This window comes from Temnothorax nylanderi, unplaced genomic scaffold, assembly GCF_030848795.1.
Source record: "Temnothorax nylanderi isolate EJ_2023f unplaced genomic scaffold, tnyl_v1.0 TNYL_tig0295_pilon, whole genome shotgun sequence".
NCBI classification, from domain to species: domain Eukaryota; kingdom Metazoa; phylum Arthropoda; class Insecta; order Hymenoptera; family Formicidae; genus Temnothorax; species Temnothorax nylanderi.
In genome coordinates this window covers 86645-103190 of record NW_027249357.1, presented here as the reverse complement: position 1 = coordinate 103190, position 16546 = coordinate 86645, and the positions used below count along the sequence as shown (strand labels likewise).

The 16546-nt window shown below is 37.0% G+C and overlaps 1 protein-coding gene, 2 non-coding genes and 1 pseudogene across 3 annotated transcripts in view; 1 reads left to right on the top strand and 3 right to left on the bottom strand.

The window, feature by feature from the left end:
• Positions 1-5112, bottom strand: part of LOC139780740 (uncharacterized) — a 104467-nt gene extending 99355 nt beyond the window's left edge. The window contains exon 1 of the mRNA XM_071719463.1: positions 1011-5112. Within this exon, the coding sequence (XP_071575564.1) occupies positions 1011-2343 (1333 nt within the window). The 5' untranslated portion in view covers positions 2344-5112. The remainder of the gene's footprint in view (positions 1-1010) is intronic.
• Positions 5113-11177: 6065 nt separating this feature from the next.
• Positions 11178-11297, bottom strand: LOC139780745 (5S ribosomal RNA; annotated as a pseudogene).
• A 728-nt stretch (positions 11298-12025) lies between these two features.
• On the top strand, positions 12026-12145 carry LOC139780744 (5S ribosomal RNA). The gene has a single exon (XR_011720327.1). It is a non-coding gene; the product is annotated as a 5S ribosomal RNA (ribosomal RNA).
• A 2066-nt stretch (positions 12146-14211) lies between these two features.
• On the bottom strand, positions 14212-14284 carry Trnak-cuu (transfer RNA lysine (anticodon CUU)). The gene has a single exon. It is a non-coding gene; the product is annotated as a tRNA-Lys (tRNA).
• Between the last annotated feature and the right edge of the window lie 2262 nt (positions 14285-16546).

The window sequence follows — 16546 nt, the reverse complement described above, 5'->3', positions numbered from 1 at the left end:
CTTGAGAGCGTTTTTTTTCATATTACGTGCATCGTTTATTAAATCGCTATAAATAAATAAAAAATAAAAAAGATAAAAAAATACATCTCAACACGAGAGTTACATTTAGGGGCCTATTCTGTAAACGGTTAACGACATCGTTACGTGCTTTGCGCAGATATAATATACCACAGAAATGCTGCGCAAAGCATGTAACGATATCGTTACAACTTTTATAGAATAGGTCGCTATATTTAAGATATTTTATAATTACCCACATATACTAATTGTAATAAAAAAGGTGATAATGTTGCTACACAATTTAATATAATATATATAATATAGATATATAAATTGTTTACATTAGTGAATTAATTTCGTAAAAGTAATAATTCTAAATTTTAATTTCTAAATTCGTATAGCGTGATATACTGGAAAATAATTTAGCTTTTGTAAGAATATATAATAATTCGTTAATTAGAAGGACGACAATGATAATCTTTTTAATTTGTTTACTTTACTGTGTGTGAATGAGAACGACATGATTTAATTTAAGATATTTTTAGGCGAAAAACATGTGTCGATACTTATTATTAGCTGTCTATAAATGCGGAGAGATATCAATTAAAGACTGAAATAAATACGACGCTATTTCGACAACGTCGCATAATCGACATGTACAAGTATTAAAAGTAAACTTGTCAGACAACTTCAATTAGTAAAACCACTCTAATGCCGATCAAGATTTGATGCAAACTTTGTAGCATAGTTTGCTGTTACATAAAGCCTTATCGAGGTCACATTTCAATTTAACACTTTCTTAAAATCCACAGATTTAATAAATTACAAAAAAGTAAATGTAATTATTAGCGAGTACTGTTTAAATGCGAATTAACGTATTTTTTAATTCGACCTATTTAGAATTTATTAGATTTACATTAAAATTCACGTTTAAACTCTTTTAACATACAATTTATCCTTCGACCATTTGTTCAACTAATCGAACGATAGTATTATGAAAGTGTACTCACTGTAGTCCGAGGTGTCGTCGTTGGAACCGCTCACCGTACCGTCCGGCAGAATCTGCAGATGCCGATTCTTGATATACATTTGTATCTTCCCTCTGGAGAGTCCGGTCATGTGGGAGAGATTGGCCGATCTTTCGGCCCGAATGGCCGCGTCACCGATCGGATCAATCGATCTCGCGTTCACTGCACCGATAATCCCGATCCCCAAAACACTCAAGCCATTCGCGATCGGTCGCGCATTGACTCGAAGCACACTGGACGAACCACCGAGCAGTCCGCATCGTCCGAACACGATGGAGAAGAGGAGGAAAACCAGGAAAGGGTAAACGCAACACGCGCGGCCGATCCTCTTCCTACTCGCGGAATCCCGACCGATTTCGTTGCACTCATTTTCCGAACGTTCATCGCTCCGTCGTCCCGAAGCGACTACTCGCCCGTTTTCGTCCGTCCACGTGTCGTCGCTACCGAATTCCTCGCTGAAAAACCCCTCGTCGACGCCTTTAAAACTGTCCTCGTAGGTTTCTTCCTCCGCGCGAGCACGCAAGCGGTGACTAGAGAGAAGAGAGTTTCCTCTCGCAGTTTGCGTCCTTCCCGGACGATCGGTGAGATCCGCGTCGAGAGTCTCACTCTCGCGGGACGTCGGCCGGACGGGTCTTGTCCAAGATCGATCCCGGAGACTTCGACGCTTCGCGATCGAACTCCCGTTCGTGTCCGCTATCGCGAGCCGATATCCTTCCGTCCCGTCGCGTAACCGCGACTCCGCTCGCGCGATCTCGTCGTCGTCGCCCGCGTTCTCCCGCGGGTTCTTCCACGTGACCGAGAAATCCTCGTCCTTGATGACATCCTGGATCGCGCGCGGAGATTCCCTCGACGCGCGACATGCTCCGAAGAGTCCGGCTCCGGCTGCTCCGTCCTCGTCTTCGTTCCTTCCTCCTCCTCCTCCTCGTCGCCGATGTGACGGCTGCGGGCTTAGCACGCGACTCGTTGCCTGGAAGTCACGTCCGGCTAGGATCGTTTCCTCTTTGTCGCCGATTCTCGGAACCCTCGTAGGTGAACTTTCACCGCGATTAGACGACGGGTTTCCGCGCCCGCGATCCAACGGCTCCGCTTTTCTCACGCAACTTTCGGTCTTCCGTCGTCGATCTTTCGGGGTTCGTCTCGGCGACTCGCGCGATCCGTTATCATCGATTCTCACGGCGGGCAAATGCGCGCAATCGGCTCGGCGTTCGTCGTTCGCGGAAGTTAACGCGCGAAGAATCAGCGTCGCAGTCGGGCAGTCGGCACGGGAATCACAGTGCAGCACCCTATGCCCGCCCGTGTCGATCTCAGCGGGCATGACGGTCTCATCCGACGCTTCTTCCTTTGCCCTCCTCCCCCCTGTCCGCGTTGGTGCAACCGTTTCCCGTCGGTTTGTTATAAATCGTCGCGTTTTCGCGCGTCTCCTCCTCGCGATTCCGACCTCTCGCCCCCGTCTCGAACGGTCTCGAGGAACGTCGTTGAATCGTCGCGATCGTCGTCGTCGGTGCAGTATCGATGAGGGTCGCGCGCGCTGCCAGTTGGCATTACAGCCGACTTCCGGTCACTTCCGCCTCCGAAGAGGGTGCCTCGAGACGACGTGGGTCGCTGGGAACGAGGGATGCGGCTGCCAATCCGCTATTACCGTCCATGCACGTCCGTTGTCGTTCCGTTTTCGATTCTCTCGCATTCTTGCGGCTGCTGTCGGTCGCTACCTCGGTATTATATGACGTTATGCGCGCGCCCCGGTAACAGCCTCCGTGCAGTTCTTATCTGTTGGACCAGCTGATCGCCGGATTCCGGAGCAACTCGCCGCGGACGGGAAACGACGGGATCGATTCGCGGGATGACATCGGGTCAACACGGTGAATCTCGCAAGCTCCACAACGGAAATCGGCGCCGTGTTCCTCGCGCGATATCGCCGAGGATACTCGAGACACTGCGAATGATCCTGGCAGCGGGTTGATCGGCCGTTCTCCGATGATCGGTGAGACCGATCGGTCCTTTTTAAATGATTTCGTCGCGATATGCGGAGTGACACTATCGGCTGCTTTCGACGATTTTCCTCGGTGCTTGTCTCTCTTTTTCCTTTCGTGAATATTAAGCGACGAGAGCCGACATGCATTACTTCACATCGTCTTTCTCTTTTCTGTCGGATTTTTTTCTGTTAGTCTTAATGATCTATCTTCTTCTGGATGTCTCGTACACCCTTCCAGTCGTGGTTACACGCAGAAAAATCCTTTCGCAACAGATCGGCACAAACAGATCCCCACGTAACGCACTGTCACTAATTTATCACTGGTTATCATTATCCGAAGAAGAAACATTGAGGCCTCCCTCGATCGACGTCTACAGTGAGGTACCCTATTATAAATCTCCGCGAATTCGCGATAATGAAAAGTCAAAAGCGAGATAGATCGAAACCGATTTATGAAACCGATCGCTGGTGTCGCAACTGATAAACATGTACCTTCCACGTGTTTTAAGAAACGTTTCAAAGAATACTCGAAAAATATTGCTACAGAGCCCCGTTTGTTACCGATCTCTTCGATTTAGGGATCGACACAGCGAGATTGTTCGCCAATTGGTCGCGACGAAGGAGGGGACCAGGCCGAGCCACGCGATCGGCCAGGAGAGGTTTTTGCATACGCACGCAATTGTCACAAGGGGGGTCGCGGCCACGCGCAGGGTTATCTCGCAGGGTCGTCGGATGGTGCCGGTGCGGCGTCCGAGAAACTACTGAACGAGTGCCGCAGTTCTCTTCCCCGACTCGCCGGGTTCGGGCACGCTCCTCGGTTCGCTCTCGTAGAGAGACCGAACCGGCGCGGCGGTGGCGGCGGCAGCGGCGGCGGCGGCACACGAGAGCACACCACGGCGGCTTGGCGGCGGTGGCGGAGGCCAAGAGTGAAACCACCAACACTATACCAGCGGGACACACGGCGCGACTTGTTCTACTCACACGGGACCGCCGCAGCAGCATCCATCCCATCCCGCGCGCTCCGGGAACTCCGAAAGAGCCGACTTGTTAATAGTGATCGTTTGCTGTCAGTCGTCTGACTGCGTTGCCGTCGTCGTCGTCATTGTCGAAATCGTCATCGAAGTCGTCGTCCCCGTCCTCGTCCTTGTTGCCCCGTTCCGCTCGGTGTCGTCGCGTAACTGCATGTCCCGCTTCCGTCTCGTTCCAAGCAGCACGCGACAGATCTGGATGCTCGCTCGCTATACGCTCGCTACCGCACCAGGACTACCACCACCGTCAGAATCATCATCACCACTACCACCGGTTACCGTCACCACCACCACGCGCCACAGCTTTTTCTGCTCTCTCTCTCTCTTCTCTCTTCCTTTCTCTCTTTCCTCTTTTATGAGCTGATAAGCCTCTTCTGCTACTTCTTCTTCTTCTTCGTTAAGAACTTCGTTCTTATCCTCTCACTCTCACTTGATATTCTTTTTCTTCTTCTTTCTCCTCTTGACTCTCCTGCCTCGATTTCTTCTACTCGTCTGTCTCTTCCTCGTTCCTCTTCGTTCCGCTCTTCTCACGTGAACCTCGTCCCTTCGACTCACCTCTCTTCGACCGCGAATCGTCCTCCAGTTCGCCTGGTCTATCCCAGATCCGTCGCACCGAAGAACACAGTTCTCGCGTTCTACTCTCTCTTCTTTTCTTCACGCGAGATCAGAATAGAGGAGCGACAACAGGGGGCTACTGCTCATCGGCGGGAAGAAAAGGACGGCCGGTGACAATGGCCATGAAGGACGTGCACGAACACCTGCGAACTCGGGAAGATGAATCGCTCGGAAATCGCGCCTCTTGCACGCGCGCTCGCATTAGGATTTCTCTCTGCCGTTTCTTTCCATTCTCGTTCTTTCTCTTTCTCTCGCAGTCTCTCCTCTGTCGCCACCTCCTTCCGCATGTAACTTCTTTTAGCGGGGTAGTTTTTGACGCTTTTTACACGACCGCTAAGATTTGCTGCTGTGATTTGTTGCTATCGCTAGTAGTGTACGGATCGCGATGTCTTGTTAACTTCAGTTGAATCTTCTTTTTCCCATTCTCTCTTATTTGGAATCGAAAGCCTGGGTCAAACGGTACGTTGGATACTTCTACGAACAGAAAACAGATCGTTTTGCGGTTAGATCAACTTTGTGTAATCATGACGGTTAAGCTCGTTGCGTGTTTCAAGTTCTTGCACGAATTAATATTAAGAGCAAATGTAATTGATTTAATTATCTTCCGGGTAGTCGTCGGTAATTATTTATCAATCTCCTGTACGCTTTTAAGACTATATTGAACAGTGATTTAAGCTTTATTATTATAAAATATTTTAATCGAGTATATATAAGTCAAAGAAGAAGAAAGATTTATAGGTCAAATAATTTTTAAAAATAAATTGCGGTTTATTTTGAGAGAGCAATTCTAATTTTCAGCTAGTTTTGACTTAATTAAAATTCACGTTTAGGGAAGAAATAAAAGACAAAAGAAGAGGGAGAAGAAAGATAGAAAGGAAATATGTTCGCGATATTCCAAAATGTCACTATAATAAATAAGTAAATGCTCGTTTTATGTAAAAACAATATAGGAACGTCAAAGGCCAAAATATGAGTATAGTAAGAAATATTACCGTTAAATTATTCTATATTTTATTGATCAATGGGGTAGACGAAACATTGTGGACGTTTCGACTGTACTAAATTTTCTTCAGCATAATTTAAACAAAGAATATGCGAATTGAAATATAAACAGCATAATATGAAAAGGATTACAATTAAACAGAGTTAACATAACTGAGTTAACAATTCTAAAAATGAATAAAGATATAACTTCATAGATTAAAAAAATACGAATCATAAGTAAAATCGATAAGAGGTAATGGCAAAGATCAGAGACATTGTCGAGAGTATAAAATTAAGATATTTTACACAAATTTAAAATAAACAATATAAAATTTAAGTCGATGGTTAAAAAAGACGTTAAAAACTTATTCTTAGTTTAGAGACGAGAATACGTTAGTCCCATAAAATCAATGAAGTTGTCAGTTCTGATTAAAATCTCATAGTCCAATTAAGTGTCTAGTTCGATGTATAAACGTCAAGGACTCAGAGATAAACATGGTTCTTTGTTTAAAATATAAAAAGTATAAAGAACGAAAATTAAACATTTCTGAATGGTAAAAGAGTTATAAAGTTAGGAAGATACAAATTTAATAAAACTAAAAAAAACTTACAAAAAATAATCAGATAAAGATAAACAAGAAAGAATTTGAGTGACAGATTGCGTTAGCCTTCTATTCATGTTAAAACTTGTAAGAGACTGAGATCGAGTATCGTATATATAAAGGTCGATACGAAACGAATTTATAAGGCAAAAGCAAAGTTAAGGATGTTTTTAATTTTAATATGTAGACAAAGCATTAGCGAGTTTATTAGTATACTAAACGAATATACTTATAAAATAAGCTACATCAAGCAACTCTTTTGTCAGTATCTTTGTCGGAATTAATTCCATTTTTTGTTTCTTAATCATTTTACCAATAAATCTTTTATAGGAATTGTGTTCTGTACCAAGGACTTTTATATTTTTTTATTTAAAGGGATAATTAAGGTTCAATGAATGTTCGAAGACAACCGAGTGTCTAGATCGATCCAACTTTGTTATTTTTATATTCTCTGGTCTATTGCCGAATTGTCTTTTACAAGTGATGACGCATCGTAATCTTTACAATATATTTCTTATTTTTGGGAGAAGTTTATTTTCATCTTTATGTACTTTGAAGAATCTAGCGAATTTATTTAAGCACGGTATCCTTCAGCGAATTTCAATTTGTCGATTACTGATGCTACTATTTTAGAGACGGTCTTTATATAAAGGAGAACTATACATGAAGTTGTTCTTTTCCGAATTACTATTATTATCTTCTTTTTGTTGATTGTGTTATTATGGAAGTTTAAGTTGTTATTAATATGTTTTTTAGTCTCTGATTGATTTCTGCAAAAATTGATCCGAGAGAATAACCATTGTCTAACAGAATATTAATACACAATTCAAAATTCTTTTTGCGGGTACTGGGATGAAATACAGTGTAGCCCCATCTATACTAGGCCGTATATAGCATCCTAATTTATAACATCTTAGATGATTAGAATAAAAAGATAAAAGTGTCCCTAAAAAAATTTGTGAAATCAATCAATGTGTGTGGTGTGTGTGTGTGTGTGTGTGTGTGTGTGTGTGTGTGTGTGTGTGTGTGTGTGTGTGTGTGTGTGTGTGTGTGTGTGTGAAGAGAAAAACTTTTTGAGAGAACCTCAGTCTTTTACAAGTCTCAATACGAATAGGAGGCTAACGGCAATCTGTCAGACACTCAAATGCCTCTTCGTTTACTTTTACCTGTCAATTTATTGTAAGATATAGTGTTATTTTTTTGGTTTTATTGAGTTTTTACTTCCGTAACTTTATAACATTATTACCACTTAGAATTGTTTAATTTTCGTTCTTCATACTTTTTTATATTTTAACGCAAAAGCATCTTTATCACTGAGTCTTTGACATTTTTACATCGGACTACACAATTAATTGAATTATAAGGTTTTAACTAGAACTGATAACTTTATTGAACTTATGAGACTAATGTATTCTCGCCACCCAACACAGAATAAGTTTTTTAACATCTTCTTTAATCATTTTAACTTAAATTGTATTGTTTATTTTAAGTTTGACGTTTAAAATATCTTAATTTTAAACTCTCGATAATGTCTCTAATCTTTGTTATGGTCTCTTATCGCTCTTACTTACGATATGTATTTTTTAATGCATGAAGTTATAATTATTAGACTGTTAGTCTACTAAATTAAATTATTTAATTAAAAATTACTAAATTACAAAACTCTAATTATATCTATATATATATATTTTTTAAATAAAATTATAAAACAAAATATTGTTTGCTAAGTTGAAGTTAGATATTTAATTTCTAAGTATTGTAAATTGCATGTATTTCAGATTTTTATGTAATACGATACATGGAATAGCTGTCTTTCTTATGATGGAATAGCTGTCTTTCTTATGCCAATTCCCCGGAGTACTTTCCGCTAAATCAAAGTACGGAGTTCTATAACAAGTGGAACTGCAATTTTGTTCCGAAGAAATACGACAATTAAGGCAATGAGCGAATCCGAAAAAGTATGCGCGCGACTATCTGAACGACATACATCGATTGTCTCCTTATTCACATAGAAGACTATCGCTGGCGCACTCCAGAAGTGGAAATGCCTGCTTCTTACGCGCGCTTCCCCGTCTTGTAGGAAGATAATAGAGAGATACTTCTCATCGGGCAACGTGACAAACGCACACGTCCTTGTACACGTTTTCCACTTCTATGGCAACTCGTCGAATTTCCGGTGCTGTCGTGCATATCGTGAAAACAAGGGGAACAACGGGATAATGAAGGCTGACAGATGTTTATGTAGGCTCGGATTATGTGATACAGCTAGAATTTCTGTCTTTCCAATAAAAATATAAAGCCATTTACCGCGACCTTTGGAACTTTTACCATTAAATATATCTCAATGACGTTCTGTTTTTTATAAGTAACAAAATAAAATCCAGTTAAGGAGGTTTGGGTGCTTCATCGGGGAGAGTAGTGGGACGCGGGGGTCTAGTGCGTGCTTTTTGTGTGCTGCTTCTGTCAAGCGTTGACCTTAAAAATGTTTTGTTACTGATAAACAATACAGATGGAAAGGAAAGTTTGTGAGTAAAAAAAAATACAAGTATATGGAAATCAGGACTGAAAATAACAGAACTTTTAATAACATGCACAATTTATCAAAAAATTTTTATGTTATCAAACACATCGCAACTTCTATTCAAATGCCCCACCGTACAACCTCTACTATACTCGTTTGCGCTGTTGTCATTATTTGCTTGCGTTCATTTCTAGCAGACGAAAAATCAAGCAATTTATGCTTTAATAATTAATTTTTCTACGAAATGTGCGATAACTTACCCCTTTCTTTCACTTATTTATTTGTAAATTATTAAGTTACATGTGCATATTTTTCTTTCCTTATCATTTGCATTTTTTCTTGCATTATTTCATTCTGAAGATGAGCAATATGTCATTTTCCATAAGAACCTATGCTAAAAAGTCCAATTTTTGGAGTCGATTTTTTTCAAAACGTGACCATATGAAAAATTCCCAAAAAATTTACATAATTCTATTTTGCATTCCAGAACAATATATTAAAATTTCATGAAGCTGGCTGCATTTTTTTGTAGCACCTGAACCTCCTTAAAATCATTTAGTATTTCTTATTTTCTTACACCTAAGGACTTAATTAATAAAAAATGTTTAATAATTCCGAAACTATGAATACAAAGCTGCTTTTCTCAATGCCACTTACCGTATGCATAATCGCGGAGATATTACATTTGAGTTTTCACCTCTTCTTAAGGGGAGGTTCTCATCTAGCGACCCAAAAGTAAGGTGATTTTCTTTAATTTTTTTTTCATAGAAGGAAGTAAATGAATAACTGAAGGTTTTTGACACTTATTTATGGAGTCTAAGAGTACATAGAAAAATTTTTTTTAATAAAAATTACTGCCGTGGAATGGTGTTACACGTGGTGCATCGTGACCGCGTCAAAAAAAGATGTCCAATTAGCAATCACTCTAGCACCTGTAAAAATTATCAGAAATCAAAAATCCAAAAATTTTCATGAAATATATAATATTTGTTGGAGCTTGAACCTATAATATGAATAAAAAGTCGAAAATTAAAAAAATGACGGACATTTAAATTTTGAGAAAAAACGTGAAAAAACGGTACTCAAAATTCAAATGTCCGTCATTTTTTTAATTTTCGACTTTTTATTCATATTATAGGTTCAAGCTCCAACAAATATTATATATTTCATGAAAATTTTTGGATTTTTGATTTCTGATAATTTTTACAGGTGCTAGAGTGATTGCCAATTGGACATCTTTTTTTGACGCGGTCACGATGCACCACGTGTAACACCATTCCACGGCAGTAATTCTATTAAAAAAAATTTTTCTATGTACTCTTAGACTCCATAAATAAGTGTCAAAAACCTTCAGTTATTCATTTACTTCGTTCTATGAAAAAAAAATTAAAGAAAATCACCTTACTTTTGGGTCGCTAGATGAGAACCTCCCCTTAATGCCACTTATATTTCTAGGATACTTCTTTACAGATAGAAGAAAAAGGTTTTCCGCCCAAATTGTCTCTGATTGTCGTTTGCTCATGGTTCGCTCAACTTTGAACAATAAGATTCTTAGAAGAATCACCCATCGTTTTGCTTATATATATATATATATATATATATATATATAATATATATATATATATATATATATATATATATGTATATTATATGAGATACAAAGTGTCACCCAAGCGAGGAAGAAAAATGAGACAACGGGTCCCAATTATGCTTTCCTTATAGAATATTTTTTTCTGATATGTAGAAAGAACGGAAAGGTTGTCTAGCCAATTTTCCTGATTGCCTGACAATACGCAGTTCGGTCACTGAACTTTGAACAATAGGACTCTTAAATATGAGATACAGAGTGTCTCCAGACGATAGAAAGAAATAAGACAAACAGCGGATCCTGATTGTACATTTCTAGGATTTCTTTTCTAAGGAAGAAGGAAAGAAGGAAAAAGTTTTTCGGCCAATGCTTTCGGCCTGATTGCTTGTCACTTCGGTTACTGAACCTTGAATAATAAAATTTCTCGAAATTACTTACTATCTTGCATGTATATGTATATGAACCAAATGTCCTTCGGAGCGCAGATCGTTAGGGTCTTTCATTGTAATCGTACCATGTTACGTGCGTTTTCCAATAAGCGACACAAGTCGATGCGATTGTCCAATTGACCAGCCAAACTCCGACTAACTTAATTGATATTTTAAATAATTTCGACATCCCATGACCGCAGACTTCAATGTTTTCAAAATATTTTAACAACATTCAAAAAAATCATATTATAAAATAATATTTTTAAAAAAAATATATAATATTATTAAAGCGTTTAAAAAATACACATGAAATTAATATTTCTAAAATTATTTTAATTGCAGACTTCTTCTTTAATATGTGTTAGCACCCGATACCTAGACTAGACTTGATGCGGCAAAAAAAAATTTGGATAACATCACACGGTGTTCCCAAGCGGTCACCCATCCAAGTACTAACCATGCTCAACGTTGCTTGACTTCAGTGATCGGACGAGAACTGGTACTTTGAAACGTGATTTGGAAGTTATCCGGCAATGTGAGTTATTCGGAGACGATTTAACCAGTTTTAATTCGATAACTTTCAACGTGATTGGTGAAACGTTATCTTTACATCTTACGGAATAACATCAAATGCAATATCCGATTATGCAAAATATCCCAGTAAGCAAGGAACATTAAAGTAACATTTAGAAATGTTGATTTTATGTGTATTTTTTGAACGTTTTAATAATATTATATATATATATATTTTTTTTTAAATATTATTTTGTAATATAATTTTTTTAAATGTTAAAATATTTTGAAAACATACAGGACATATCTTTTAAATGTTACTCTAACATTTATTTGAAGTTAATACAACCGTTCAAAATTGCTAATAATTTGGACTCAGAAATAACGTTTGTAATATATTAATTTTCTGTTGTTGGTGTTGTTACAGTGTTAGTTTTTATATTACAAAATAATCATATTACATTTTATATTACAAAATATAAAAAAATTATATTACAAAATAATATTAAAAAAAAAATATATATATATAATATTATTAAAGCGTTCAAAAAATATACGTAAAATCAATATTTCTAAACGTTACTTTAATGTTCCTTGCTTACTGGGCGTATTTTGTATAAATACATTCCTTAATATTGCATTTGATGTTATTCCGTAAGATGTAAAGATAACGTTTCACCAATCACGTTAAAAGTTTTCGAATTAAAACTGGTTAAATCGTCTCCGAGTAACTCACATTACCGGGTAACATCCAAATCACGTTTCAAAGTACCAGTTCTCGTCCGATCACTGAAGTCAAGCAACGTTGAGCGTGGTTAGTACTTGGATGGGTGACCGCTTGGGAACACCGCGTGATGTTATCTAAATTTTTTTTTGCCTCATGAAATCTAGTCTAGGTATCGGATGCCAATACAATAAAGAAGGAGAAGTTGCAGCGTTTGTTTCGTATTGTTCTAATGTTCGAATCTCACTGTCTGTCTGCTGTTTCAAGAAATTGATGACTCATAATTGATATTTTACTTTTTGGAGATACATTGGGTCCGGTTTTTTTTATTGCTGAACTGTCTACACTAGTTCAGAGTTAATCTTTTTTACTCCACACTGGAAGGAGAAGAATATTAACTCTGAACTAGTGCAGCCAGTTCAGCAACAGAAAACAAATCTATTATCACTGTTTTATTTAATCGAATTTAATATGGCAACTTAATTTAAGTAAGAAGAACAAGAACAGTATAAAATGTCCCTATAGGGGGAAAAATGAGACAATTGAAAAATGGCCCAATTGATCAGTGATAGAGATTTTTCTGAAAAATATATACCCATAGATTAAGACAAGCTAAGATTTTTGGTCTTTATCCTGATATAATCTGATCAATTAAATAAATAAAAAATTGTCACGTCATGAACTTAGCGAGAGATATTTAGCGAGCAGTGACATAGAGAAAAATTTCTAACGTTTATAAAAAAGCCATGAAGATATTAATGCAAATATATAAAAAAACATTTATCGTAAACAGACTTCTTTGCTATTTCTATATAAGTTAACATATCATTGAAAGGGTCCGATTAGGATAGCTTGTGAAGTTTATCATAAATGTAAAAGGATATTTATGTTGCCTCTACAACAATAAGCGTTAAGATCGAAGTGTGACGAGAGATTAGGTGAGTGCTTCCTTTGTTTCTATAGAATTCAAAAAAGATAGATTTAAAAGAAATCTGTTGCAAGATTTCCCGGAAAGTTTCTATAGGACAAAGTCCGCAGGGATGACAATCATTTGAACTTCATCCTTAAACTCGAGTTCAATGCACTGCTGACATTCACAGATTACACATACACTCTTTTATACACACATGTTTTTGAAGGTAATAATGCACTGAATAGTTGAAAAAATAAAGAAATAAGAGATAACTTAAAAAGAAAAAATAAAGATAAGAACAAAGCTGTTTAACCTAAATTAAACAAGCAGCTCAAACTAATTTTCAATCAAAGCTCATTTTGAGATTTTATTTTTTAAAAAAATTGAATTATTTGGAGCTCGTTTATTATGAATTGTTTTGCAAATACATGTTTATTACGTAAAATTATGAAAGTAGCGAATATATTATTATCTACCAAGTTGTTAGATAATTCAGATAAGTTAATTTAATAGTTAATTAAGTTAATTAAGTTAATAGATAAGTTAATTTAATTTAGTCTACATATGTGCATAATAATGAACACTGAACGTACATCAAATAATAAACTCAGAACAACTATCAGAATTTTTCGACGTTTATAATATTCTTAATAAATATCAATGCTGTTCCTTAATTAACATTAACTGCTCTCTACGAAATAATTGATCGCAGTTGCATAAATGTTAATAAAAATTAGTATCGTAGTTGGGGTTAGGAATAGGTAAAATAAAGAGATATGAATAAAATATAGTCCAATGAATTTGGTTATTTCGAAGTTGTCATTCTCAGGTAGCAAAGACACGTGTTATTCTTTAAATTAAAATATTTAAATAATATTTGCACGTACACGAAATGTAATATCTAGTCTCTAATCTAATTTGAAATATACATAATTTAAAATTAGTCTTTATTCTAGTAAAATTTCTATTTACAAAAATCCGATATCAAGAATTAAAAGTTACAAGAAAAAATAGCCTTCTATGCATGAGTGTATTTAGATTTCCTCTGCATAAAAAGCAACTCCAAATTAATTGAAGAATATGTAAATCGGTGTAAAAAAAATATCTTATTTGTTATTATAAAGATGTAAAATACATAGCCGCATAAAGATAAAATAATAAAACTGAACTATATGTAATAGAAAATCGAAATAATCCTTTACTTGCAAATAAAATAATATCACGTACCTTACGAACACAGATATTTTTAATTTGTATACAAATGTCATAGAAATCAGAACAAAAACTAAATTCGCCCAACGTGGGGCTCGAACCCACGACCCTGAGATTAAGAGTCTCATGCTCTACCGACTGAGCTAGCCGGGCTTGTGATACCGTGCTAAAAAATCGCTCAATTCAATCTACCTTGTTATTTCGTAACATATAATCTTTTATATTATCTTCTTTTATCTATTGAAGATTCAAGAAAATCTATAAATAATTATACGATATTAAATAACAGCAATAATAAGAGGCATTAATTAATTAATTAATTAATTAATTAATCGAGCGGAGCTGTGACGAAGTATATCGATGTCTAAAGTAATTTCTCTATCTCAAGCAAATATTGTTATAACTGATGTCATTGAAGACTGATTTATGCAAGAAGCATATTTATGCAGATTTATGAATTTATTCATTAATACCTAAAAATTGTATTAACAATAATATGCATCCCGTATGTCTATCATTAAATGATATTTGTAATATTAACTTTATATTATATTATAAATATACGCATACATTTTCTTTTATTATATTTAATATATAAATTGCAATCTGCTATACGTAAATGTAATACACGTAATAAATTTCACAAGTTTTCAGCCCAAAGATATAAAAAAGATGATAAAATAAAACAACGATTTTTATCTTTTAACAAATCGTTTATTTTAATTGTTTATTTTAACGCATTTTTTAAATAAATTAATTTTTCTATATTACTAAAAAAATATTCTACTCTTTTTTTTAGACCTCTACTTTAGGGCCTTATTATCTACATCATGTTGAATATTCGAATGGATAGATTCGAATAGATAAATATAGGCTAGATAAATAAGATTATTATGATGCAGTTTTTGATGGGACGTAAACGCGTTATGTCTAGTTATGCAAATTAGTGCATTTTTAACGAATCACAACTTGTAGAGCATGCGAAGCTCAAAAGTGCACGAGAATGAGCTGCTTTATGAAGATTTTCGAGTATATGGGATGTTTCCCCATGTGCTTGTCGTGTTTTTTCGACAAATCGTCATTCCACATGAGCGGGGACCTAGCTTAATTAAGGGGCGTCACTGCGTTTGCACTTATTTATGCATTATAACGAGCCCGAAGATTTTTCGTCGATGATGTTATAATCCTCGCCGCGAACAAGGGCGTGACCAAACTACAGCGGCAAAAGAATAAGTCGCATTTGCAATGGCGTGGCACCTAATTCATTCAAATGCAATATAAATGCAACGGTGCAAAGTTGAGTTCCACTTGTTAAAATATCCCAATTCAATATGATTCATTATCCATTACTTACGATGTGTTTAGAATTTGTTGTTTGATAAAAAGTAATTTACGGTTGTAATTAGTTTAGAATTTGAGAATATTTGAGACTAATACATGATTAGATAATATTTTATATGAACCTAAATACAAAAAATTTCCGATACAATTAAATTACAGCTTTAATCTCAAATTCTCAGCATTATAAATTTTCGGGAGATATTAATCATAGATAGAGGTAAACGCGAACGAGTAACACAAGTAATTTTCGTGGGATTATTTTTGTGTCACCCTGGATGCACGCCTCGCAGGTGCATAAACATTTACGAAGTGATCAGATTTTATGGGAGTGTGTTAATTAAATCTCGTCCAGTTTCGCGCGCTTTTTTTTTCCCGGTCGGACATATGCGTTCTCGGGAGATAATTCAGCATCATCCGCGAAAGCTTCTGCGCCAATGGAGTGCCGGGATTTTATAGTTTAATAATAGAGCGGCGCGCGGGAGGGGGGGGGGGGTAGAGTGTTTGCTTATCGCATCCCTGATTTCCAACCGAAGACACGACGCCGTCGTCCGTCGTGCGCGGCGGTTTATAGGGTATAGGACGAGCGGCCGAGGGAAATAAGATGAAAAGAAGAGAGCAAGAGCGCGAAATAAGATGCAACAAGAAGCCGTCATCGGAGGCGAGCGGTGGCGATGGGGTGGATGTCCCATCCCTCCCGGACGTGAATAATCGAAGGATAATTTGAGCCGGCGGGCATCTCATCGCGTATTTTGTACGTTCTCTGGACACATCGTGCTTCATAGTTAGATCCGATAGCTTAGAGCTAGGAAGGCTCACGATATTACTGATATAAGCCAAACACGCAGCTAAATGAAGAACGTTAAAAAGGTTTTCCTTGCGTAATGAAATATTCCTACATTATTGTCGCGATTAACGCGTGGATTTTTTTTTTTTTTTTCGAAGCACATGTTAATTATTTGCATTGATATCGGTAATTGATACAGCGTGACATCGTAAACAACGAAAGATGAAGCGCGTAAATGTAGAATTATGCAACAGACGCGAGATTTTAGGTTGTTTTTGCGATTATGGATT